We start from the raw sequence: 26,946 nt of genomic DNA, 5'->3' as shown, positions 1-26,946 counted from the left end.
GCCTGGCACATAGTAGGTGTCTGATAACTACTATATGAATAAGTGAATGCGTGAATATGGGAGAAATTGAGCCCATGAAAGCCTCTGTTCTACTTAGAATTCATTGTGAAAAGCCTGGATGACACACAACTATGTGTGGCAGCAGGGAGCCATGGAAAGTTTTTGAGAAAGGGAGGTAGGTGAGCTGCACTCTGCTTTGGTGAGACCTGTGTGAAGTAGAGGTGGCGAGGCAGAGTGCAGGGTACACACGGTGCCTACAGAGGGCCAGCGGCCACATGGAGAAAGGTGGGAAGTAGCCAATGTTCCACCTACACTCTGACCCCTGGGCCAGCCACCAAGCCTGACAATGACCTCACAATAGCCCCACCCCACCCTCCGCCCTTTAAGGACAATATTCCGGCTGCTTTGTCTGACCTGCCCTTTATGTTCGCATCTGGAGGCTACGTCCTACCTTCTACACCATCCTAGTCAGCAAGTAGAGTCAGAGGGATCAAGAGACTGAGCGTCACCCTCTCAACCAAGACTGGACTAGGACTTCATCATGTCCGAGAAAGCAGAGGACCTGAAGGACATAATGCCCACTGAGCGCAAGTCCACGTGGAAGACGGCTGAGGAGAGACGCATGTCCGACCTCACGCGGGTGCTGGAGTGGCTGGAGCGGAGGCAGGGCAAGAAGAAGCAAGCTGTCCAGGTGGGCATTCGAGAACTGCCAAGGGGCAGAGGTTTCAGGGCTTAGATGTCAGGATGGGATCCTTCCCACTGTCCCTGGCCACTTTCCTCCCCACTGGTAGCTCCAAGGTCAAAGGCAATGCCCAGTGCTGTCATCCCCCCTGTGACTCTGACTAACAGACTTCTTCCTCTCTAACCTGCCCTTCCCTCTTTCTCCAGGAACGAAGGCAATCAATTTTGCCTCAGTTTCCCCCCAGAGACCCCCCCCCAGGCTCTGAGGAAGGCTCATCTGTAGCCACGTCCATGGAAAGTGCCTTCTCTCTCCACCTGATCTCGAATGCCCCTGGACCCCAGAGCAAAGTGGGTGAAAACAGCAGTACAGCAGCACTCATGATGAAGCTCGTCACATGGGTACTTTTTATTAAGCATTTCCTGTGTGTTAGGCCCTATGCTTAGCATTGCACACAGGTTATCTCATCGACCACTCCCAGCCAGGATACAAGGTAGGCACCATTACAATCCCCTGTTGAAGAATAAGGAAGCAGAGGTGAAGAGAAGTAATTTGCTCGAGGTCATATAGTTAACCCTTTTACCCCTACTGGTACATATAGATATCTCTTACATTTTCCACCTCTCGGGTTTCTGGAGAGGCTTTTTTTTTTTTTTCTTTCACCACTTTAGTACATGCTGGCACTGGGGCTGGGACTTGCATAACTGCGTAAACAGAAGGAAGTTAGTTGGTGCCATATTTTTGGGTTGAGAGGTTACTGTATGAGGTATAATTCTAGAGGAGTGATTGTATAAAACTTTTGGTTTTTTGGGCTTCCGTACAGCGAGGTAAGGCTTGTAAGTACATTTACTGTTTCCTGTGTGTTATTGGGGATAGATAATATTCAAGAGAATAGGTTATTTTCAGGCACAATACAGTGTGAGCATGTGTCCTTGACATGCTGTGTGACCAATGGTACATGTAAGCACTGCTTACATTTTTCACCTCTCGGGCTTCTGAACAGCGAGATAAGCCTTGCAAGTATGTTTATGGTTTCCTGTGTGTTATTGGGAAAGCTGTGGTTTTGGGATTAGATAATATTCAAGTGAATAACAAGAGGGAGACCCTCCTTTCTTGTCAGAAACAAGCCAGAGTCAGCAGGGTGCCAAATGACGACCAGCTCCGACAGGTCAGAAAGCATTTACCTGTGCAGGGAACCCAAAAGTGATGCAGAGAAGGCAGCGCTAAGAAGAGGCAGACTGCAACAACGACTGTGGGCAGCCAGTCAGGTGCCTTTATATGTTGCCTCATGTTTTCAAAAGTTTCGTGGTTTCTTCCCTGCTTCATTCCACCCATCTTACCTCTAGACCCCACAGGTACATATGTGGACCACATAATATTTATAAAAATCCATCTTACATAATAAAAAATTACCAACTCTCAATGATTCCATATGCATTCCATTAGTGAAAAAACATTACATCACCAAAAAACTACAAACATATAATAACTCAATAATGAAAGGGTTTTAATAAAGGATAGAGCCAGGGATCAAACTCAGATTTACCCAATTCCCCTGCTAATGGGTTTTGTTAGACTCCATAACTAACCCCACTTTCTCTGCTTTATCTAGTTAAGCATACCCCGCCTTTCAGGAAAACCCCCATTTGGGAAAAAATTTTGGTAACAGCATATCTGACAAAGGGTCTAATTTCTAAAATATATAGAAAATTTTAACAAATCAACAACAAAAAGATAAACAATCCAGTCAAAAAATGGGCAAAGGACGTGAACAGACACTCCACCAAAGAGAATATTCAGGAGTCTAATAAATACATGAAGAAATGCTCATGATCATTAGCCATTAAAAAAAACCCTGTTGCTGGTTCCAACTTATAGCGACCCTATAGGACAGAGTACAACTGTCCCACAGGAGCTGCTTCTGAGGAGCAGGTGGTGAATTCGAGCTGCCGACCTTGTGGTTAGCGGCCACAGTCTTAACCACTGAGCCACCTGAGTTCCAACCAGCTGCTGCAGAGTCAATTCCAACTCATGGCAACCCCACGTGTTTCATAGTAGAAACACACACCACAACATAGTGTTTCCAATGATTGTGATCTTTCAGAAGTAGATCACCAGGCCTTTCCTAAGGTGCCTCTGGGTGGATTTGAACCACCAACCTTTCGGTTAGTAGTCAAGCAGTTCACTGTTTGAGCCACCCAGGGCCTCACATTAGCCATTAAAAAAAAAAAAAAGAAAGATGCAAATCAAAACTATAGTGAGATAGCATCTCACCTCTGCAAAAATGGCATTGATAAAAAAAGAAAGAAAACAAATGCTGGCAAGATCATGGAGAGATACAACTATTGATTTCTTCCCATTCGAAGCAAAGAAGAGTGAAGGAGACTAAAGACTCAAGGAAGAAATTAGTCCATACGACTAAGGGCCCACAGGAAGCACAGCTTCTTCTAGCCTGAAACCAGAACTAGATGGTGCCCTGCTGCCACTACTGTCATGGACTGAATTTTGTCCCCCCCAAAATGTGTGTATCAATTTGGCTGGGCCATGACTCCTGGTATTGTATGATTTTCCTATGAGTTGTAAATCCTGCCTCTATGATGTTGGTGAAGGAGGATGGGCAGCAGTTGTGTTAGTGAGGCAGGACTCAACCTACAGGATTGGATTGTGTCTTGAGGTGGTCTCTTGAGATATAAAAGAGAGAAGCCAGCAGAGAGACAGGGGACCACATACCGCCAAAAAAGCAGTGCTGGGAGCAGAGGGCGCCCTTTGGACCCAGGATCCCTACGCAGAGAAATTTCTAGTCCGGGGGAGGATTGATGAGGAGGTCGACAGAGAGAGAAAGCCTTCTCCTGGAGCTGACACCCTGAATTTGGACTTTTATCCTACTTTTTTTTTGGAAATAAACTTCTCTTTGTTAAAGCCGTCCACTTGTGGTATTTCTGTTATAGTACCAGTAGCACTGGATAACTAAGACAACTACCAACCATTCTGACCAAGGACACAATAGAAGATCCCAGTTACAATGGGAGGAAAATGTAGAATAAAACTCAAATTCATAAAGAAAACTAGACTTACTGGACTGATAGAAACTAAAGGAACCCCCAAGACTATTGCCCCTAAGACAACCTTTTTAACCTAGAACTGAAGTCACTCCCGGAGGTTACATGTCATCCAAATAAAGAGGACCGGACAAACTGTCAGCATTTGCACAAAAGCAAAGATGGGGCAGGAAAACTGGAGGGATGGAAACGGAGCAGGCAGGGAGGAAATGGGGAAAGTGCTGACACATTGTGGGGATTGTAACAATGTCACAGAAAAATCTGTGTATGAATTGGTAAATGGGAATCTAATTTGCTATGTAAACTTTCACCCAAAACACAATAAAATATTTTTTTTAAAAAAGATGCTCCCAAGAGGGAGGTGCTTCTGTGGCAGGCCAGGGGCAGCGGCAAGTGATGGGGACCTTTTAGAGGAGATGGTTGAGGGGGGGAATGGAATGGTCTGTGCCCCTCAGGCCACCCCTACACCTTCTCTTCCTTCTCCCGGGCCAAGCCTGGCAACCCTGGCTGGTTCGTACTCCAGACGGCTTATGGCACTACCCAGAGGGCTTGGACGCTTGTGACCTGTTTGAGAAAACCCCAAGGCCCAAAAGTCTCAGTCACAAAGGCCACTGAGTTAGTTTCCTTGCTTGCAGTTTTTTTTTGGGGGGGGGCAGGGTGGCATTGCACGCATCACCACATCAATCCCACTCGGCTTCCCCCAAAATGAGTGAGCTACTCAGGTGAGTCCCCAGGAGAGGCTGAGCATTGTGTAGGGGAAGGTTAGGGGAGGACTACCCCTGGCCAACTCACTCCCACCTCTCCTCTGAAGTTAACCAGAATCCCTCTCCTTAGAAGGCATTTGCGACATTAAGGTGTCTGCTTTCTTTTCCTAGTGCAGCTGTAACAGAAACACCACCACACACCAACGTGTGGCTTTAAAAACAGAAATTAATTTTCTCATCAAACCAAACCTGTTGCCATGGAGTCAATTCGGACTCATAGCGACCCTACAGGGCAGAGTAGAACTGCCCCATAGGGTTTCCAAGGAGTGGTTGGTGGATTTGAACTACCCACCTTTTGTTTAGCAGCCAAACTCTTAATCACTGTGCCACAAAAAAAAACATTGCTGTCATCGAGTCAACTCCGACTCGTAGCAACCCTACAGGACAGAGCAGAACTGCCACACAGAGCTTCCAAGGAGCGCCTGGCGGACTCAAGCTGCTGACATTTTCACTAGCAGCCAAGCTCTTTAGCCACTGTGATAGCAGGGCTCCTTCACAGGTTAGGCAACTAGAAATCCAAATTTAGGACATCTGCTCTAGGGGAGGCCTCTCTACGTTGGGGGAATATCCTTGTCTCTCAGTTTCTGCGGCACTGGCATTCCTTGGTTCCTTGGCCATCTTCACATAGCATCTATCTTCTCCCCATTTGTGCTTAAAGAGCTCCGTGTCTAAGGAGCCCTGGTGGCACAGTGGTTAAGCACTCTGCTGCTAACCAAAAAGTTTGTAGTTTGAACCTACCCAGTGGCTCTATGGGAGAAAAACCTAGAAATCTGCTCCCGTGAAGAGTACAGCCTAGAAAACCCTATGGGGAAGTTCTACTGTGTGGCATGGGTTCGTCATGAATGGAATTGACTCAATGGCACCTAACAACAACATGCTGCTCCTCACGTCACTCAGACGTGACGATGTTTAGGACACACCCTACACTGATTTGGTCTCATTAATGCAACAAAGAAAACCCTATTTCTAAACAGGATTACAACTACAGATATACCAAACCAAACCCAACCCATTGCCGGGGGGCAATTCCGACTCAGGTTAAACCCCAGGGGCTACGGAGTAGAACTGCTCTGTAGGGCTTTCGTGGCTTCATCTTTACAGAAGCAGATTGCCAGCCTTCTGTGGTGCTGCTGGGTGGGTTTGAACTGCCGACTTTTAGGTGAGTAGTCGACTGCAAACCATTTGTGCCACCCAGGAAGCCGTCCACAGGCATAGGGGTTAGGATGCCAATACATATTTTGGGGGAGATAATTCAATCCATTATAATGTCCTTGGTGACTTCCTCCTTCAGACCCAACTGGCTTATCCAGACATTCCTTCATCCCCACAATACGGTCATTGACATTAATGGAAGGCTTCGTGTTTACGTTTATTAATTCTTTTATTTCTCACAACCCTAGAAGACAGATCCTATTATCATCACCATCTTTCAGGTAAGGAAACTGAGCCACAGTGAGGGCAGGAACTTGTCAGAGGTTACCCAGCCACTAAGCAATAGAGCAGGATTCCAGCCCAGGAGATCTGACCTGGAGATCACAGTCTTAGCCACTGTCACCCACTATCACAAGTCGCATGTCCCTGAGAGAAGATTTAATATTCTCCATTGCACTGCACTTGCCATGATGCTTCAGCTCTTCCCCGCCCAATTTATAAACTGACAGGAGTACATCCTGCCTGCCCGCCCCATAATGCATCTCTTCTGGGTTCTACCCAATGCTGGGTTCTGGAGACCCTAAGTGAGTCTGCCCTCCCTGCCTCCTCTCTGGGCACTGGAAGGCCAGATATATCCACAAGGAAGCCAACGAAAGGCAGGGTGAGCTCAGCTCCTTGATAAGTTGCAAGAAGCACCTGGGGAAGGAGAAAGGTGAGATTCGTCTGGCCAGAGGACTCTACGAAGGCAGTCTAGGGGTGGACGTGGTACAAGGAGACAGAGAAAATCCTGAGTGGACAAAGGCCTGGGAGTCTGAACAAGCAGGACCTGCTGGAAAACAGGTCAGCCTTCCAGTGGTTCCAGCCTGAAGGTCACAGCTAGAAAGGCAATTTGGGGGCTGGAAAGAATTTCTACCAGGCTGGGGAATGGGACCCTCACATGGAGGGTGGCAGGGTTCCAATGACGGATTCCAAGGTGGAGAGGGACAGAGATGATCTGGGGTTTACAAGCTCATTCTGGAGGGTTGTGTGTGGTCACTGGAGGCTGATGGCCGGCAGAGGAAGAATGTGGCTACAGGAGACTCAGGAGGGAGGGCAGCCCACTCACCAGGGAGCCTTTTCCTGGACGGTGCCCAGACCTTCCTCCTGGGGCACAGGCTACAAGGGTGGCTACAAGGCTCTCTTCTTCCTGTGTCTTTTCAGAACAAATCCAAGCATGTGGTGACCATTCATAAAGCAAATGGGACCAAAGGAAATAAAACAAAAGGCATCCGGAAACAGCAGCAGGGAGGAAACCGCCAGGTGCTTTTCCCTGGGCAGGTAACACAGCCCCTCCCACCCCCACTCCCCAACATTTGTTGTTGCTGTCCTGGAGTCAGCCCCCAACTCCCCTTTATGCTCTCCATAATTAGAACGAGTACCTGCTCCTTACCTGCTCCTCACCTTACAGCATCTGGCCACTTTGTGTGTGTGTGTGTGTGTGTGTGTGGTAAATGTATAGATAACAAAGCATTTGCCATTTCAACAATCTTCACACGTACAGCTGAGTGATGTTAAGCTCATCATGTTGTTCAGCCATCACCATTAACTCTTCCTGAATTTTCCCATCACCCTTAACAGAAGCTCAGTGTCCCCTGAGTGTTGTCTTCCTTTCTCCCTCCCTCCTGCCCACCCTCGTAACCACTAATAAACTTCCCTCTCTATACACTTGCCTATTCTAGATATTTCATATAAGTGAGGTCATAATATTTGTCCGTTTGTCACTGACTTATTTCAGTTACCATAATGTTTTCAAGGTTAATCCATGTCGGCTACTTTTTTAAATAGTTGTACTAACACTTTTATTAATATTAATTATCATAGTAATTTTTACAAAAGAGAGATTATTTTCTTTAGCTGATCCTGGACAACAGTAACAATGAGATTGCGAAAGTCATTTGCTTGGCAATTGTGTTTGAGTTGATCTGGATTGGTGATAATTTTCTCTCCTTTCCATTTCTACTGGTCACAGCAACCCCCTCACTCACTTAGTGGGCACTTTTCTTATTTATGGTCCAGAAACAGCATTTAATAGTTACATCTTACTTTCCCTAAACTAATGGACTACTTTTAGAGTAGTTTTAGGTTTACAAAGAAATGTGCAGAATGTACAATGTTCCCACGCACCCCTCCCCCCTGCACATGATCTCCTGTTAATGTGTTGCACTCCTGTGGCATATTTGTTACAACTGATATACCAGGTTGATACACTGTAATTATTAACTAAATTCCATAGTTGACATTAGGGTTCACTCTGTAATGTACAGTCCTTATTTTTTTATTTAAGGCTGTGACGTCCACTCCTGCCCACACAAACACTCAAATTAGCCACACCCTCTCAGCTCCCAACATATGTCCCCACTCCAGTGAGAACTGCATCCCGGGGCAGCTTCTTCCTTCACAGGTGCCATGTCTTACCTTCTCACCTTGCTCCCACCAAAACACTCAGGAATGCCACTTTACAGATGAGAAAACCATGTCCCAACAGCTGCTTTCCAGTCACACAGCTGACAGAGCCAACCCCAAACCTAACTGATTCAGAGAGCAGTGTGTTTCCATGTGTTTCTCAGGCTCCAACTGAGAAATGGGGGGAATCAAAGTGGGGAGTTAGTAAGCAAGCAACAATGTGAGGTCTCTGCCCACTTCATCCCTCCTGGGGGAGTCTCTCCTTTGTCCCCTTTGCCTGCCCCTTCAGCAAACCCTTGAAATAACTACATCTAGGGGTGGTGGAGGAGACCCTGGCTGACGAAAATGGTTAACACACTCGGCTGCTAACCGAAAGGTTGAAGGTTTGAGTGCACCCAAAGGCTCTTCAGAAGAGAGGCCTGGCAATCTACTTCCAAAAAAAACCCAGCCATTGAAAACTCTATGGAGCACAGTTCTACTGTGACACACATGGAGTCGCCATGAGTCGGAGTCGTCTCCATGGCAACTGGTTGGTTAGGGGTGGGGGAAGGAAGTGAAGCCAGATCCTCCTCCCCAGGGTATAACTTCTCTCCTGCTCCCCTTTGAGGTTTCAAGGCAAAGCACCAGGAAAAATGGAGACACCTTCATGTATCGAAGGCTCTACGGGGTGGAGCGAAGGGGAAAACGCCTCAGCATGGTTCCCAGCAACTACATCAAGGATGGCTCCAGGAAACCTGGTAAGGGAAGCCCTCCAGAGCCACCCTCCTCCCAGAGGCTACAAAGCCCACACAGCTCTCAGGGAAGCAGCACCCACGTCACCTGATGGTGGACACAGGGCCAGAACCCCACTTGGGGGCCCTTTAGGGATCACACAGGGTGGGGGTGAGGGGTGCACTTGGACAGGAGACAAGTGGATGTCCAGGCTTGGTGCACACCTAGGGGCTGGCATGGTGTCCCAGGCCCCTGAAGCTATTCCTGTGGAGTGTGACTCCATGCATTCAAAATTATCTAGTTAATTAGATTCTGTGGCAAAGTCCAACACAGAAGGTTCTGAGCCTGCTGGCCCGAGGCCTGCGAGAAGTTGCTCATATACAGGAAAGGCCAGCTCAAGTTACACCAGACCCCAGTTCCCACTCTGTAACCCTCACAGTTGTGAAACCCTGGGCAAGCCCTCCATCTCTGAGGCCCAGGTTTCTCATCTGTAGCACAGTGTAGTTGGCGCATAGGGATAGATGGTGCCTGGAAAGCACTTAGCACAATGCCTGACACAGGGCAAGTGCCTCACCAAGGCTGGAAAATGGCTACTTTACATCATGTTTTGCTAAAATTCTCAGCTGGGCTCTACCGTGGTATTGGAAAAACAGATGCATTTATTTTGCCTAGCCTCTTGGGACAGGGTGTATGGTAAAAGAAAGACCTGGAAGGGATTTCAGTTAACCCAAGTAAAGACAGAGACACCGGCATGTACCAAAGTCAGTTCTTCTGTATAAAATTGCCCCATTCTACCCAACAAAAAGTCCTTTTTTGCCTTTTCACTTAATACACCAAATACGCCAAAGCTGTTGTAACAAATGGCTTTGCGTGAGAAAAGGAGGAAGGCAGAAAGGAGTGGACAGGTGGGGCTGTCAGTGCACGTTCATATATGTGCTGCACAGCACAGCAGACTTGCCTCCTGAGCTGCCCCAGTCCCGTGCTAGAGGTGAGCAGTGAAGGAGAGGCACCCAGGCTGGGCCTGGTGCTCCTGGGCTACCTGCAGTTCTCAGAAAGGGAACTTGCCTGTCAGATTTCAAGACAATTGGCTCTAAATTCAAAGTAGTTAGTGGAAAAACTGGTGGTTGGGGGGCGGGGGGGACCTCTGCAATATACCAACATGAATGTCTTTGTTCTGACAAGTGTTACACAAGATGTTAACCTTAGGGAAACCTGGGTGGAGGCTGTACAGGAGCTCTGTTGTCTTTGTAACTTTTCTATACATCTAAAATTATTCCAAAATATAAAGTTCATTTCTAAAAATACAGTTAGATAGGCATGTGCCCCCTGGGAAGACCCATCCTTTTCCCAGGTTTTCTGGGATTCCCAGTGTTGTACCTGGCTCCAAAGTCCTGGTCCTGCTGGGCCCCGAGCGTCTGTAGTTCTTGCTTCAGTAGGTGTTTGTTCTCTTTCCCCTGCTCATACCTCGTGGCCTTGGTCCCTCCCCAAGCCTCTCACAGAAGGTCTTTGTGTGTAAGCTGACTTTACTGAGGGTTTGGGAGCAACAGAAGGAAAGAATTACATCCCAGAATTACACACTAAACGTATTAGAAGTCCAGTTTCAAGAGTCTGTATTTTTCTCCTCCCCTCTTACACCAGGGAAGTAAGCTTACTACAGTTATGGGAAACTTTTCTCTAGTGTCAGCCTCCGAAAGGACAGGCTCCTTGTCTGGTTTCTAATACTTGTGGTTGCTCTTTGATTGCTCCCCATTCTTGCTAATGTAGCCACAAATGTAGGTGACAAATGATTTCTTCTTTTAGAAGCTTATAGCTGTGACACCACCCTTGCAAAGTTAGCAAATACTTAAAACAGGTATAAAAAAAGTTGTTGTTAGGTGCCATTGAGTCAGTTCTGATTCATAGTGACCCTATGTACAACAGAACAAAACACTGCCTGACCCTCTGTCACCCTCACAATCGTTATGCTTGAGCCCATTATTGCAGCCACTGTGTCAATCCATCTCATCGAGGGTCTTCCTCTTCTTTGCTGACCCTCTACTTTACCAAGCATGATGTCCTTCTCAAGGGACTGATCCCTCCTTATAACATGTCCAAAGTACGTGAGACAAAGTCTAGCCATCGTTGCTTCCAAGGAAGATTCGGCCATACTTCTTCAAAAAAAAAAAAAATTAGAAGTGAATTATAAGACATCCTTGTTCTTCAAAGTCCTGTGTCCCCCTGCCACCAAGAGTTGTTCCCTAGCTACCTTTCTCAGTAGGGAACAGCCTCCTAATATTTACGCTCAACTCCAGGGCTGGGATTAGAATGGGACAAGTGAGGTGTTCAGTGCATATGTTTTAAGGAAGAGTCACTACCAGGTGCCAACCCTGCACTTGCATGAGCCCGAAAGTGAGTGCCTCCTTAAATTTTGCACCCTGCACACCTTGCTTGCCTCACCCTAGTCCTGGCCCTACTCAGCGCCCCCTCTTCACTCTTGGTCTCTTGCTCCTCCACCCTCTACATTCCTCACCTCAAATATTCCCATTGAATCGTCACTTGGAGAAATTTCTTTGCTTCACTATCTCTTTCCGCACTCAAAGTCATCTATCGAGTTGTTTTCTCCCTAAGAGAAACTCTCATACCAACTGATTAAATAATTATTTTCATTTCACTACACTAGGACCCCAGCAGGGCAGGTGGACTTACAAGCTATCTGATCCTCTCTGTTTTCCTCCCCGGGCCCAAAACAAATGCACAAGTGGAGATTGGAGTTGTCTCTTCTAATGCAATACAACCAATGGCCACCGGGGAGAGCAAATGGTCCAGTGCAAGTGCTGCGGGTGCTCCAAGGCAGCCAGGAACCACCTGTGCACGCAGGTGTGGCACTCAAGACTGAGGGGAGCTTCCTTTGCAGGCAGCTTATTGTTGTTAGGTGCCATCCAGTCGATTTTGATTCATAGAGACCCAAGGTGAGTGTGAGTCTGGGCCCAACCCAGACCCAAGTCAGCAAAAGAAGCCACATGGTTAGACTGCCACTATGCTCTTGGTTCACCTCACTTCCATAGATAAAGGGTGAAAAATATTCCAGTTTGGTGGGCTTTCTCCCCGTTTTGTCTATTTCTCCTTAAGACTTTCCATTTCAACTCCTTTGTTCGCCTATTAGCTACAATTCTTTGTTGTATTATTTTAGTGATTGATTTAATTAGAGTTTATAGCATACATCTTTCCTTCAAGTAGTATCATGTCACTTCACACAGAGCATAAGAAAGTTTCAAGAGAGTGCCTCTGTTTTTCTCTCCCAGCCTCCATGCTACTGTTGTCAGACACTGTACTGCTCCATCTGTTGTAAACCTCACATTATATTGTTTACTATTCTTGCTTTAAATGAGTATAAAGAAGTTTTTATGCTTATCCACATATTTAACATTTCTAGTGCTCTTCATTCCTTTGTGTAGATCGAGGTTATCATCTGGTATAGTTTTCTTTCTGCCTGGAGCCCTTCCTTGAGCATTTCTTATGGTGTGGGTTTGATGGTGATAAATTCCTTCAGATTTTATATATCTAAAACAGGCTTTATTTCACCTGGTACACAATTCTAGACTGACAAGTCTTCTTTCTGTACTTAAAAGATGTTACTGCACTGTCTTCTCACTTGCATTGTTTCCAATGAGATGTTGGCTGTCATCTTGACCTTTTTTCCTCTGTAGTGTGTCTTTTTTTTTTTTTTCTCTCTCTGGCTGTTTCTAAGATTTTTCTCTTTGTAACTGGTTTTAAGCAATTTGATTATGATATGCCTTGGCATAATCGAATTCATGCTTCTATGTATCTTGTGTTCAGAGTTTGTTGAGCTTCATAAATCTATGGGTATATACTTTTAATCCAATTTGGAAAAATTTTGGCCATGATTTCTTCTAATATTTTTTTCAGTTCTACATTCTCTCCCCCTCTCTTCAGTGACTCCAGCTATAGATATCTGAAATCCCATAGCTCACTGTTTACTTTTTCCAGTCTTTTCTTCTGCAATGCCTAGTCTAACATTAATCCCATCAGTGTATTTGTCATTTCAGACATTATAGTTTTCATCTCTACAAGTTCAATTTGGGTCATTTTTAACCTTTTGTGTCTCTCCTTAGCATAAGCATGCCATGCTGAACACATGGAGTATACTTCATAATAGGTGTTTTAATGTCCTTGCTTACCATTTCTCTTATCTGGGTCATTTCTTGGTCTCTTTATATTGATTGTTTATTTTCCTCAGAATCGGTCGTATCTTGCTGCTTCTTTTCATGCCTGGTAATTTTTTATTGGATGCCAGACATTGTGAATTTTATGTTGTTGAGTGCTACTTTTTTTTTTTTAATTAGTCCCTTAAATATTTTTGAGCTTTATTCCAGGATGCAGTTAAGTTACTCAGAAACAGCTTGATTTTTTTGAGGCTTGACTTTAAGCTGTATTAGGTATGGCCAGACAGCCCTTAGTGTAGGAATAATTTGGCCCCACTTCTGAGACATACCCTTCTGAATACTCTTCTTGATGCCCCATGAAAAACAAAGCTTCTCAACTCAGGTTGTTGGCAATGTGAATGATTCTCATCCCTGTGTGAGATCCAGGAATTATCCTACCTGCTCCTTTCCAACAGTTCCTTCCCCAGCCTTGGATAGTTTCCTCACTCATATGTGCTGAGTAGTACTCAGCATATCTCTAGACCGCTCTCCTGTGAATTCTAGCTGCCTTGGCATCCCAAATTATCTACTCTTTCCCCAACTCAGAGAAACTGCTGAGCAGCTCTGCCTGGGTACCCCAACCTATGCTGCAACCTGTGTCTTCCAGGTAAGGCAATCATGGGGCCCACCTAATTTTTCTCCCATCTCTCAGGGATCATCATCCTGTGTTGCCTGTTGTCCAATGTCTGAAAACTGCTATTTCATGTAATATGCCCAGTTTTTAAATTGTTTAAAGTAGGAGTGTAAGTCCAGTCCCCGTTACTCTGTCTTTGCTGAAAGCAGAAGTCAGATTGACATTTGTAAAACAAACCTTATTGAATGCAGTGGGAAACTACTGAAAATTTTTAAGAAAGAAGTTACCATGTTGGATTTGAATTTTAGAATGATCACTCTGGGAAAGCAATCGGAACACATTTCCAAGGAAAATCTTGGCAAAGTATAAGCAGTTGGATTGGGGAAAGGGGGTCATTGGTTCATTGGGCTTTCCCTTCCCAGTACCTATGCCCAGAGCAACTCCTAATGCAGAGGGATGGAGGTCAGCAGCCCCCACTATCTCCCTGAGGGTAGGGTCAGCCCCTGGAGGCCCAAACGTGGCCCATAGAGACATGACTTCACTGTTCAGCCACAGATCCAAGAGTGTGGGTCAATTCTGTCCAAGGGGTGGCCAGACCAGGCTTCCACAAAAAGACTCTGACAACCTAGGATCACATCCTGGATCCACCACTGCTTAGCTATGGCATCTTGGGCATGTTACTTGATTTCTCTGATCCTCAACATTCTCATTCGTTAAAATGTACATGATATGTTAAATGTATATGAGATTAATAGTGCCCCACTCCCTAGAAAGCCTCTTGAACACTGCCTGGCACAAGAAAAATCATTCAACAAATAGTGCTTATATATTTAGTTTTATAACCATTTATATTGCTATTATTCTTTTCCACCTGAGACAAACTTTGACCCAGAAGAGCATTAAAAGATGTCTTGGGGGATGTTATGGCCCTTTCTCTAAGGGATTTCCAGTTTGTATCAAAGAGGATGTGTGGCTCACGATTCTTCTGGAACATGGCACCAATTTCCACCATGCACAGCAGGGAGTGCTAAGGCCACTTGCCTCTGTCACACTGCCAGGGACCAGCTCCCAAGCCAGAGGCCATATTGGGCATAAAGAACCCCAGTTCAGCCACTAACTCGTTGTGAGACCTTGGGCAAGTCACACTGTCTCTCCAGGCCACTGTCCCTTCATAGTATAACTGTAGGGGTCTAGACTCCTTGTCTCATCTGGATGTCTTTAGCTGCCATGGAGTCAGCTCTAGACTCACTATCTCTAGGCATATCCTGGTAAAAGTCTTCAACTTTTTTGATGAAATCCTGCAAGCTTGTATAAAGAGAGAACAACTTAATTATGCAGGAAAAAGAATTGTACTGGCATCAACCTGCAAGTGGAATGGCACCTATAACCCTATAATCCTAACCCAGCACATGTATGTCACCATCAGCGTGAATGGATGATGTTAGAAGATTCAGAAATATTTAGGGGTTTATCAGTCACGTGTTACATTATCTCCAAAAAAGAGTATAAAAGCAAAAATAAAAAACCAAACCCATTGTCACTGAGTCAATCCCAACTCATAGTGACCCTATAAGACAGAGTAGAACTTCCCCATAGGGTTTCTCAGGAGTGGTTGGTGGACTCAAACAGCTGACTTCTTGGTTAACAGCCAAACTCTTGACCACTGTGCCACCATGGCTCCAAAACAGAATATACCAAAAAAGAGAGAGAGAGAGTATACTAAAACCAAAAAAAAAAAAAAACCCAAACTTGACATGAGTCGATCCTGACTCACGGCAGCCCTAAGTGTTGCGGAGTAGAACAGCGCTCCACAGGGTTTTCAGATCTGTGAGCTTTCAAAAGCGGATCACCAGAACATTCCTCCTCTGGGTGTGTTTGAACTGCCAACCTTTTTGTTAGTAGCTGAGTATTTAACTGTCGCACCACCCAAGGACTCCTTGAAGATTATACAGAGATACCAAATCAGGACGTAATTGGCTCAAAAGGCAAAATCTACATACACTTTATAGAAAGGCTGAAAATAAAAGGATAGGCAAAAAGGTTATGAGGAAATGGGAACAAAATTAAACTCCATGACAATGTATCAAATTAGGTGGAATTAAGGCTAAAAGAAACACACAGGACAAAGGAGGATGTTTTAAAATGTTAAAAAGAAAAAATAACCACCATAAACTTATTTGCACCAAAAAATATAGTAGCTAAAAGATAAAGTGTGAACATCTAGAAATGCAAAGACAGTGGGAGATTTTAACAGACCTCTCCCAGAACCAAAGAGACAGACTGAGTAGATGACAGGAGGGACAAAACAGAACCCAGGAATGCAGTTAACGAACCATGACTTCACATCCTCTGAATAGAGAGCATACATTTTCATAGGGACAAAGAATGTTACCACAAAGAAAACATTTGCATTCAAAAAAGTAAAGATTTTAGGGCCATGTATATTATTGTAAACCAAAAATTAGAAATGAATTAACAGATACCCCCAAACTTAACAACTGAAAAGTAAGGAACAGGCTCCTAAGGAACCCTCAGATCAAAGGGAAAAAACTAACGAAAATTTGCCTGTTTCATACAAATACGTATGAAACAGAGGCAAATTTTATTCTCAGAGAATAATTTACAGTAAAAGTCAAATACTAAAAGAATTGTTCTTATCTTTATAAAACAAAAAAGAAAAGAAAAAACTAATAAGAACTGAAAGAAAGAATTAGTATGAACAGAGAAAAGTAATACTGGCTAAAATTAATACAAGACAAAAATAGTCAAACGGAAAAATCCACAGCTAACTCTTTGCAAAAGCCAGTGACAAATAAAATTATCACGAGGCTTGTTAAAAATAAAAGCAAAAAATATGCAAGATTTTTATGAGAAAGGATACACGAGCAAAAATAAGAAATACGTTAAAATAATTAAAATAGAATTCTACATACACCTATATACAATAGAAGGAGTCCCTGGGTGGTGCAATTGTGGATTACTAAGCAAAACGTTGGCAGTTCAAATCCACCAAGAGGTACCTTGCAAGAAAGTCCTGGTGAGCTGCTTCTGAAAGGTCACAATCTTGAAAACCCTACAGAGCAGCTCTACTCTGCACAGCTGGGGTCGACGTGAGTTGGAATGGACCTGACCGCAACTAAGAACAATAACATATACTATGATGGTTAAGGTTACGTGTCAAGTTGGCTAGGCCATATTCTCGGTGATTTGGCAGATATTATGTAATCATCCTCCATTTTGTGATCTGATGTGAGCAACCAATCAGCTGAAAGGAGTTTCCTTGGAGGTGTGGCCTGCTTCCAAAATATATGGGTGTTCTGTCAAAGTTTGCCCTCTCTGGATCTTGCATCCAACTTGCCATTCTTTGACCTCTGGTCCTTGGGATATGAGCCAGCAGCCTGCCGTCTGACTTGCAGATTTTGGGTTCCCCAGCCGCTGTAACCACGGGAGTCAGGAGAAGCCTCCAGCATGATGCTTGACTCATGGATTTGGGACTTGCCAGCCTCCACAATTTTGTGACCCATTTCCTTAGAACAAACCTCTCCGTTTGTATTTACTGGAATCTCGGTGGCACAGTGGTTAAGAGCTTTTCTGCTAACCAAAAGGTCAGCAGTTCGAATCCACCAGCTGTTCCTTGGAAGCCCTATGGGGCAGTTCCGCTCTATCCTATAGGGGCGCTATGAGTCAGAACTGACTCGATGACTACAGGTTCGGTTTTCTAGTTATATATATTTGTATATACAGGCTTCACTGGTCTTACTCCTCTAAAGGACTCAGCCTAAGACATATATATTTGAAAACCTAGAGGAAATGGATGGTCTCTTGGAGAACTATAAATAATCAAAATTGGTACAGTACAGAGTAGAAAAGTTGAATAGAGCAATGACCATAGTGAAGGTTGAAACGGTGACTGACACTTTCCCACCAAAAACAGCATCAGGACAAATGGTTTCACACTGGGTTCCATCTAACCTTTAAAAGGCAGATAACCGGGAGGAGCCAAGATGGCGGAATAGACACGCTCCCAGCGAGCCCTCTTTACAACAAAGACCAGAAAAAAAACAAGTAAAATGAGTATATTTGTGACAAGCTGGGAGCCCTGAGCTTCAAAGGCAAACTTAGAAAATGAACTGAGGGGCAAGCGGAGGAAGAGACCATTCAGAAGCGGAGAGGAGTTACCAGACCTGAACTGCGGGGAGCCCTCAGGCACCATTCCCGGAGGAGCAGTGGTGGCGGTGGGCTGGTACTAGCGTTCAGCCGCAGTTTCCTCCTGGAGAAGCAGCCAGCCACACAGCCTACTCACACCTCCGGAACCTCAGGAGAACGGCACTCTCGGCAAAAGCTAAGTACTTGTGTATGTTTTTAACCCGGCCTCCCACCTGTAAACCGGCTTCAGCGGCTGAATTCCCTGGGCCTGAGATAGGCCCTGGTGAGCACCTAGAGCCATCCTCCCGACCATGGGGAAGCAAAAAATTTGCATATGGGGGAAAAGATAACATGCTAGCTCCACTAACCAGGGGAGCTCAGGACAGAAGCAGCTCCTGTCCAGGCATAAACCATCAGTGGACTTTGAGCACCTTTCCCTTCTGCATGGACCTGTGTGGGCCTATTTTGGGAGCTATAGGCCCTAGTTTGCAGACTCCAACCATTTCAGCTGCGCGGTGGAGAGGTGGATGTTTGATGTTTGACATTGCTTTGCCTATTAAACAAGGCCCTCACCTACCCACATCAGGGACCTAAGGACTGGTAGCTCCACTCAGGTCACCCAGCCACCCGTGACAGGGGTCCAAAGATAACTGGTACCTCCCAGTCCTTACAATTAAAAACTTTGGGTGCCCGTGGTCCATCTGCAGAACCCACCCACCTGCATGATCTAGGGAACAGGGACGCGCTTTCCTCAGAGACACTCAGGGGTTGGTTCTCAGCCCTCTGCCTTGTTCAGAGCATGACCCCCTGCTGCAATCAGATACTGATATATAAACCAATCACCCCTGCCCCTCTAAGACTGTAGGACAGAGCCTGTACCACACACTTGATGATCAGCTACCTGGAAACATCAGCTGAATTCATACAAGAAAACTGAATGGACTCCTAGACTGATATACCTAATAATAGCTCTAGCCACCTGGGGACAGGACATCAGAGCTCCAAAGGAGAAAATAATCAAGCTAGCTCACTCAAGAAACCCATAGGGGTATACCAAAAGAAACCAAAGCAAGAAGCTATGACACAGTAAGCAAGCATAAACTAATACAATAACTTATTGATGGCTCAGAGACAACAGTCAATATCAAGTCACATAAAGAAACAGACCATGGTCACCTCAACAGGCCGTCAAAACAAAGAATCTAGGCATCTTCTAGATGAAAGTGCACTCCTGGAATTACCAGATGCAGAATACAAAAGTTTAATATACAGAACCCTCCAAGGCATCAGGAAAGAAATGAGACAATATGTAGAACAAGCCAAGGAACACACAGGTAAAGTAATTGAAGGAATTAGAAAGATTATTCAGGAACATAATGAAAAGTTTAATAAGCTGGAAAAATCCATAGACAGGCAGCAATCAGAAATTCAGAAGATTAATAATAAAATTACAGAATTAGATAACTCAATAGAAAGTCAGAGAAGCAGAATTGAGCAAGTAGAAGCTAGAATTTCTGAACTCGAAGATAAATCACTTGGCACTAATATATTTGAAGAAAAATCAGATAAAAGAATTTTTAAAAATGAAGAAACCTTAAGAACCATGTGGGACTCTATCAAGAGAAATAACCTACAAGTGATTGGAGTACCAGAACAGGGAGGGATAACAGAAAATACAGAGAGACTTGTTGAAGATTTGTTGGTAGAAAACTTCCCTGATTTCGTGAAAGATGAGAAGATATCTATTCAAGATGCCCATTGAACTCCACATAAGGTAGACCTTAAAAGAAAGTCACCAAGACATATTACAATCAAACTTGCCAAAACCAAAGACAAAAAGAGAATTATCAGAGCAGCAAAGGATAAACAAAAAGTCACCCACAAAGGAGAGCCAATAAGAATAAGCTCGGACTACTCGGCAGAAACCATGAAGGCAAGAAGGCAATGGGATGACATATTTAAAAAACTGAAGGAAAAAAAAATTGCCTGCCAAGAATCATATATCCAGCAAAATTGTCTCCTAAATATGAAGGTGAAATTAAGACATTTCCAGATAAACAGAAGTTTAGGGAATTCATAAAAACCAAACCAAAACTACAAGAAATACTAAAGGGAGTTCTTTGGTTAGAAAATCAATAATATCAGGTATCAACCCAAGACTAGAACACTGGGCAGAGCAACCAGAAGTCAACCCAGACAGGGAAATCTGAAAAAACAAAGCAAGATTATTAAAAAAAAAAAAAAAAAGCTCAAAACAGGGTAACAGTAATGTTATTATATAAAAGAAGACAACATTAGAATAATAAAGACAGACTAAGAAATGTAATCATAGAACTTTCATATGGAGAGGAAGATTCGGCAATACAAAGAAATAAAAGTTAGGTTTAAATTTAGAAAAATAGGGGTAAATAATAAGGTAACCACAAAGGAGACAAACTATCCTACTCATCAAAATAAAATACAAGAAAAAAAAAAAAAAGACTCAGCAGAAACAAAGTCAACAACAACAAATATGAGGAAAGGACAATATATAATCTACTCAGCACATAAAATTAAGTGGGAAAAAGAAACTGTCAACAACACACAAAAAAAGGCATCAAAATGAAAGCACTAAATTCATACCTATCCATAATTACCCTGAATGTAAACGGACTAAATCAGCCAATAAAGAGGCAGAGAGTGGCACAATGGATTAAAAAACAAGATCCGTCTATATGCTGCCTACAAGAAATAGACCTTAGACTTAGAGACACAAACAAACTAAAGCTCAAAGGATGGAAAAAAATATATCAAGCAAACAACAATCAAAAAAGAGCAGGAGTGGCAATATTAATTTCTGACAAAATAGACTTTAAAGTTAAATCCATCAGAAAGGATAAGGAAAGACACTATATAATGATTAAAGGGACAATACGCCAAGATATAACCATGTTAAATATTTAGGCACCCAATGACAGGGCTGAAAGATACCTAAAACAAACTCTAAAGGCATTGAAAAGTGAGATAGACACCTCCACAATAATAGTAGGAGACTTCAACACACCACTTTTGGTGAAGGACAGGACATCCAGAAAGAAGCTCAATAAAGACATGGAAGATCTAAATGCCACAATCAACCAACTTGACCTCATAGACATATACAGAACACTCCACCCAACAGCAACCAAGTATACTTTGTTTTCTAGTGCACATGGAACCTTCTCTAGAATAGACCACATATTAGGTCATAAAGCAAGCCTTAGCAGAATTCAAAACATTGAAATATTACAAAGCATCTTCTTTGACCATAAGGCCATAAAAGTGGAAATTAATAACAGGAAAAGCAGGGAAAAGAAATCAAACACTTGGAAACTGAACAATACCCTGCTCAAAAAAGACTGGATTATAGAAGACATTAAGGATAGAATAAAGAGATTCATAGAATCCAATGAGAATGAAAACATTTCCTATCAGAACCTTTGGGACAGAGCATAAGTGGTGCTCAGAGGCCAATTTGTATTAATAAATGCACACATCCAAACAGAAGAAAGGGCCAAAATTAAAGAATTATCCCTACAACTTGAACAAATAGAGAGCAACAAAAGAAACCCACAGGCACCAGAAGAAAACAAATAATAAAAATTAGAGCTGAACTAAATGAAAAAGAAAACAGAAAAACAATTGAAAGAATTAACAAGACCAAAAGCTGGTTTTTTGAAAAAATCAGCAAGATTGACCACTGGCCAAACTGACAAAAGAAAAACAGGAAAGGAAGCAAATAACCTGAATAAGAAATGAGATGGGCGATATTACAACAGACAAAACTGAAATTAGAAGAATCATACCAGATTACTATGAAAAATTGTACTCTAACAAATTTGAAAACCTAGAAGAAACGGATGAATTCCTAGAAACACACTATCTACCTAAGCTAACACAAACAGTGGTAAAAAAAAAAAAAAAAAAAGAACAACTAAATAGACTCATAACAAAAGAAGAGATGAAAAAGGTAATCAAAAAACTCCCAACAAAAAAAGCCCTGGTCCGGAGAAAAGTTAACACCATTACTACTAAAGGTATTTCAGAGCATAGAAAAGGACGGAATACTACCAAGCTCATTCTATGAAGCCACCATATCCCTGATACCAAAACCAGGTAAAGACACCACAAGAAAAGAAAATTATAGACCTATATCCCTCATGAACTTAGATGCAAAAATCCTCAACAAAATTCTAGCCAATAGAATTCAACAACATATCAAAAACATAATTCACCATGACCAAGTGGGACTCATACCAGGTATGCAGGGATGGTTCAACAGTAGAAAAACAATTAATATAATGCACCACATAAATAAAACAAAAGACAAGAATCACATGATTTTATCAATTGATGCAGAAAAGGCATTTGACAAAGTTCAACACCCATTCATGATAAAAACTCTTAGCAAAATAGGAATAGAAGGAAAATTCCTCAACATAATAAAGGGCATTTATACAAAGCCAACAGCCAACATCACCCTAAATGGAGAGAGCCTGAAAGCATTCCCATAGAGATCGGGAACCAGAAAAGGATGCCCTTTCTCACCACTCTTATTCAACATTGTGCTGGAAGTCCTAGCCAGAGCAATTAGGCTAGATAAAGAAATAAAGGGCATCCAGATTGGCAAGGAAGAAGTAAAAGTATCTCTATTTCCAGATGACATGATCTTATACACAGAAAACCCTAAGGAATCCTCCAGAAAACTACTGAAACTAATAGAAGAGTTCAGCAGAGTATAGGGATACAAGATAAACATACAAAAATCAGTTGGATTCCTCTACACCAACAAAAAGAACATTGAAGAGGAAATCACCAAATCAGTGCCATTTACAGTACTCTCCAAGAAGATAAAATACTTGGGAATAAATCTTACCAGAGATGTAAAAGACTTATACAAAGAAAACCACAGTACACTTCTGCAAGAAACCAAAAGAGACTTACATAAGTGGAAAAACATATCTTGCTCATGGATAAGAAGACTTAACATTATAAAAATGTCTATTCTACCAAAAGCGATCTATACGTTTAATGCATTTTCAATCCAAATCCCAACAACATTCTTTAATGAGGTGGAGAAACAAATCACCAACTTCATATGGAATGGAAAGAGGCCCCGGATCAATAAGGCATTACTGAAAAAGAAGAACAAAGTGGGAGGCCTTACTTTACCTGATATTAGAACCTATTATACTGCCACAGTAGTCAAAACAGCCTGGTACCGGTACAACAACAGATACATAGACCAACAGAACAGAATTGAGAATCCAGACATAAATCTATCCACATATGAGCAGCTGATATTTGACAAAGGCCCCAAAATGGTTAAATGGGGAAAAGACAGTCTTTTTAACAAATGGTGCTGGCATAACCGGATATCCATCTGCAAAAAAAATTGAAACCCGTACCTCACTCCATGCACAAGAACGAGCTCAAAATGGATCAAAAACCTAAATATAAAATCGAAAATGATAAAGATCATGGAAGAAAAAATAGGGACAATGTTAGGAGCTTTAATACCTGGCATAAACAGTATAGAAAACATTATAATGAATGTAGAAGAAAAACTAGCTAACTGGGAGCTCCTAAAAATCAAACACCTATGCTCATCCAAAGACTTCACCGAAAGAGTAAAAAGAGTACCTACAGACTGGGAAAAAGTTTTTAGCTATGACATTTCCGATCAGCGCCTGATCTCTAAAATCTACATGATACTGCAAAAACTCAACTACAAAAAGACAAATAACCCAATTCAAAAATGGGCAAAAGATATGAACAGACACTTCGCTAAGAGACATTCAGGTAGCTAACAGATATATGAGGAAATGTTCACGATCATTAGCCATTACAGAAATGCAGATCAGAACTACAATGAGATTTCATCTCACTCCAACAAGGCTGGCATTAATCCAAAAAACACAAACTAGTAAATGCTGGAGAGGCTGTGGAGAGATTGGAACACTTCTACACTGCTGGTGGGAATGTCAAATGGTACAACCACTTTGGAAATCGATTCAGCACTTCCTTAAAAAGCTAGAAATAGAACTACCATACAATCCAGCAATCCCACTCCTCAGAATATATCCTAGAGAAATAAGAGCCTTTACATGAACAGATATATGCACACCCATGTTTACTGCAGCACTGTTTACAATAGCAAAAACATGGAAGCAACAAAGGTGCCCATCAACGGATGAATGGATAAATAAATTATGGTATATTCACACAATGGAATACTACACATCGATAAAGAACAGTGAGGAATCGGTGAAACATTTCATAACATGGAGGAACCTGGGAGGCATTATGCTGAGTGAAATTAGTCAGTTGCAAAAGGACAAATATTGTATAAGACCACTATTACAAGAACTTGAGAAATAGTTTAAACTGAGAAGAAAACATTCTTTTGTGGTTACGAGAGGTGGGAGGGAGGGAGGGAGGGTGGGAGAGGGGTATTCACTAATTACATACTAGATAAGAACTACTTTAGGTGAAGGGAAAGACAACACACAATATAGGGGAGGTCAGCACAACTGGACTAAACCAAAAACAAGTTTCCTGAATAAATTGAATGCTTCAAAGGCCAGTGTAGCAGGGGCAGGGGTTTGGGGACCATGATTTCAGGGGACATCTAAGTCAACTGGCATAATAAAGTCTATTAAGAAAACCTTCTGCATCCCAGCTTGGAGAGTGGTGTCTGGGGTCTTAAACACTAGCAAGCAGCCATCTAAAATGCACCAATTGGTCTCAACCCACCTGGATCAAAGGAGAATGAAGAACACCAAGGGCACAAGGTAATTATGAGCCCGAGAGACAGAAAGGGCCACATGAACCAGAGCCTACATCATCCTGAGACCTGAAGAACTAGATGGTGCCTGGCTACAACCAAAGACTGCTCTGACAGGGAACACAACAGAGAACACCTGAGGGAGCAGGACAACAGTGGGATGCAGACCCCAAATTCTCATAAAAAGACCAGACTTAATGGTCTGACTGATACTGGAAGGACCCCAGTGGTCATGGCCCCCAGACTTTCTGTTGGCCCAGGACAGGAACCATTCCCAAAGCCAACTCTTCAGACATGGATTGGACTGGACAATGGGTTGGAGAGGGATGCTGGTGAGGAGTGAGCTTCTTGGATCAGGTGGACACTTGAGACTATGTTGGCCTCTCCTGCCTGGAGGGTAGATGAGAGGGTAGAGAGGTTTAGTAGCTGGCGAAATGGACATGAAAAGAGAGAGTAGAGGGAGAGAGCGGGCTGTCTTATTAACGGGAGAGTAATTGGGAGTATGTAGCAAGGTGTATATAAGTTTTTATGTGAGAGACTGACTTGATTTGTAAACTTTCACTTAAAGCACAATAAAAATTATCAAAAATAAAAAAGCAGATAACCCCAGTGTTACTTCAAGTGTTACAGACCATATAAAATATAGACATTTCTGCATTAATTTAACAAGTCAGCATAACCTTAACTTTAACATAGTGTATCAAGAAAGAAGGCCAATCTCACATGAATATACACACGAAAAATCTAATTAAAACTTTAGCAAATACACTCTATCAATGTATAAAGTGAATAATGTACCATGACTAAGAGGGATTTACTTCTCGGAAAACGTATGACCAGAATGCTTTCTTAGAAACAAGGATGGCAAGACTATGTCTCACATACTTTGGACATGTCGTCAGGAGGGATCAGTCCCTGGAGAAGGACTTCACGCTTGGTAAAGCATATAATATGGTCAGCGAAAAAGAGGAAGACCCTCAACAAGAAGGACTGACGAAGTGGCTGCAACAATGGACTCAAACATAACAACAATTGTGAGGAGGGCACAGGACTGGACAGTGTTTCATTCTGTTGTACATAGGGTCGCTAGGAGTCAGAACAATAACAAGTGGGATTTATTCTATCAGGCTAGGAATGGTTCCATATCAGCACATCTAACAAAATAATTTATTACATCAGTAAATTAAAGGAAAAATCATATGAGTAGATGATAGAAAAGCAATACACGTAATGGAACAATAATTACTAATAAAAACTCTGTAAACTAGGACTACCAAAGCTAAAACGATATAAAAATATATTCCAAAAACTAGCAGCAAATATCATTCTAGGTGATGAGATGTTAAATTCATTTTACTTAAAATCAGAAACAAAATGAGAATGGCTGCTACCATCCGTCAGTAGGACTGTTTTGGAGGGCTGATCAAATGTATCTAAAGAACAGTATATAGTTTTTATAAATATTAGAAGGAAGATATTTTCTTTTATCCACAATGATGTAATTGCATATCTACAAAACTCAAGAAATCCTAGTTAAAAATTAGTAAAATGTGGTGTGGTTGGTGGTATACTGGCCAAGTACATATTTTTTAAAACAACAGATTTTTTTTCTCTATGTTAGTCATGACTATTACAGAAACTCAGGGCCAGTTACTGTTTTCTTCTGTCGTACGTAGGGTCGCCCTGAGTCAGGAGCGACTCAACAGCACCTAACAACAGTCGTAACTAGATAAGCGTTGAAATAGGTAGGAAATATCCTTATTACATTCCATTAAAAAAAATCTGTAAAATACTTGGGAGTAAATTTAACCAGATGAACAACTAAATAAATAAACAAGGTCCCCAAGTTCTAGCCCCAACAGTATTTCATTCGGTCATTAGTCGCTGTAGAGTCAGCTCCGACTCATGGCAACCTTCCCTACGACAGAACGAAACGTTGTCTGATCCTGTGCCGTCCTCACGATTTGGTGTGACTGAATCCATTGTTTCCACTATTGCGGCAATCCATCTCATTGAAGGTTTCCTTCATTTTCGCTGACCCTCTGCGTTACCAACCATGATGTCCTTTTCTAGCGATTGATCTTTCCTGATGACATGTCTCAAGTAAACAAGCCAAAGTCCCACCGTCCTAACTTTTAAGGGGCATTATGGCTGTATTTCTTCTAAGACTGATTTGTTCACTCTTCTGGCAATCTGCGGCATATTTGATATTCTTCTCCAACACTGCAGTTCGGATGCATCAATGCTGCTTCTGTCTTCCTTCTTCATTGTCCAGCTTTTGCATGTATATGAGGCGATTGAAAAGACCATGGCTTGGGTCAGTTACACCTTAGGCATCAAAGTGACATCTTTGCTTTTTAAAACTTTAAAGAGGTCTTTTGCAGCATGTCATTTGATTTCTTGACTGCTGCT

At 42.7% G+C, this 26,946-nt stretch overlaps 1 protein-coding gene across 1 annotated transcript in view; it reads left to right on the top strand.

Annotated features, from left to right (window-relative positions):
• The first annotated feature begins 541 nt into the window (after positions 1-541).
• Positions 542-26,946, top strand: part of C21H16orf78 (chromosome 21 C16orf78 homolog) — a 30,515-nt gene continuing 4,110 nt past the window's right edge. The window contains exons 1-3 of the mRNA XM_049864735.1: positions 542-691; positions 6,855-6,971; positions 8,704-8,833. Coding sequence (XP_049720692.1) covers positions 542-691; positions 6,855-6,971; positions 8,704-8,833 — 397 coding nt within the window. The remainder of the gene's footprint in view (positions 692-6,854; positions 6,972-8,703; positions 8,834-26,946) is intronic.

Source organism: Elephas maximus, chromosome 21 (assembly GCF_024166365.1).
Source record: "Elephas maximus indicus isolate mEleMax1 chromosome 21, mEleMax1 primary haplotype, whole genome shotgun sequence".
Taxonomy (NCBI): domain Eukaryota; kingdom Metazoa; phylum Chordata; class Mammalia; order Proboscidea; family Elephantidae; genus Elephas; species Elephas maximus.
This window is presented reverse-complemented; position numbering and strand designations above follow the sequence as displayed.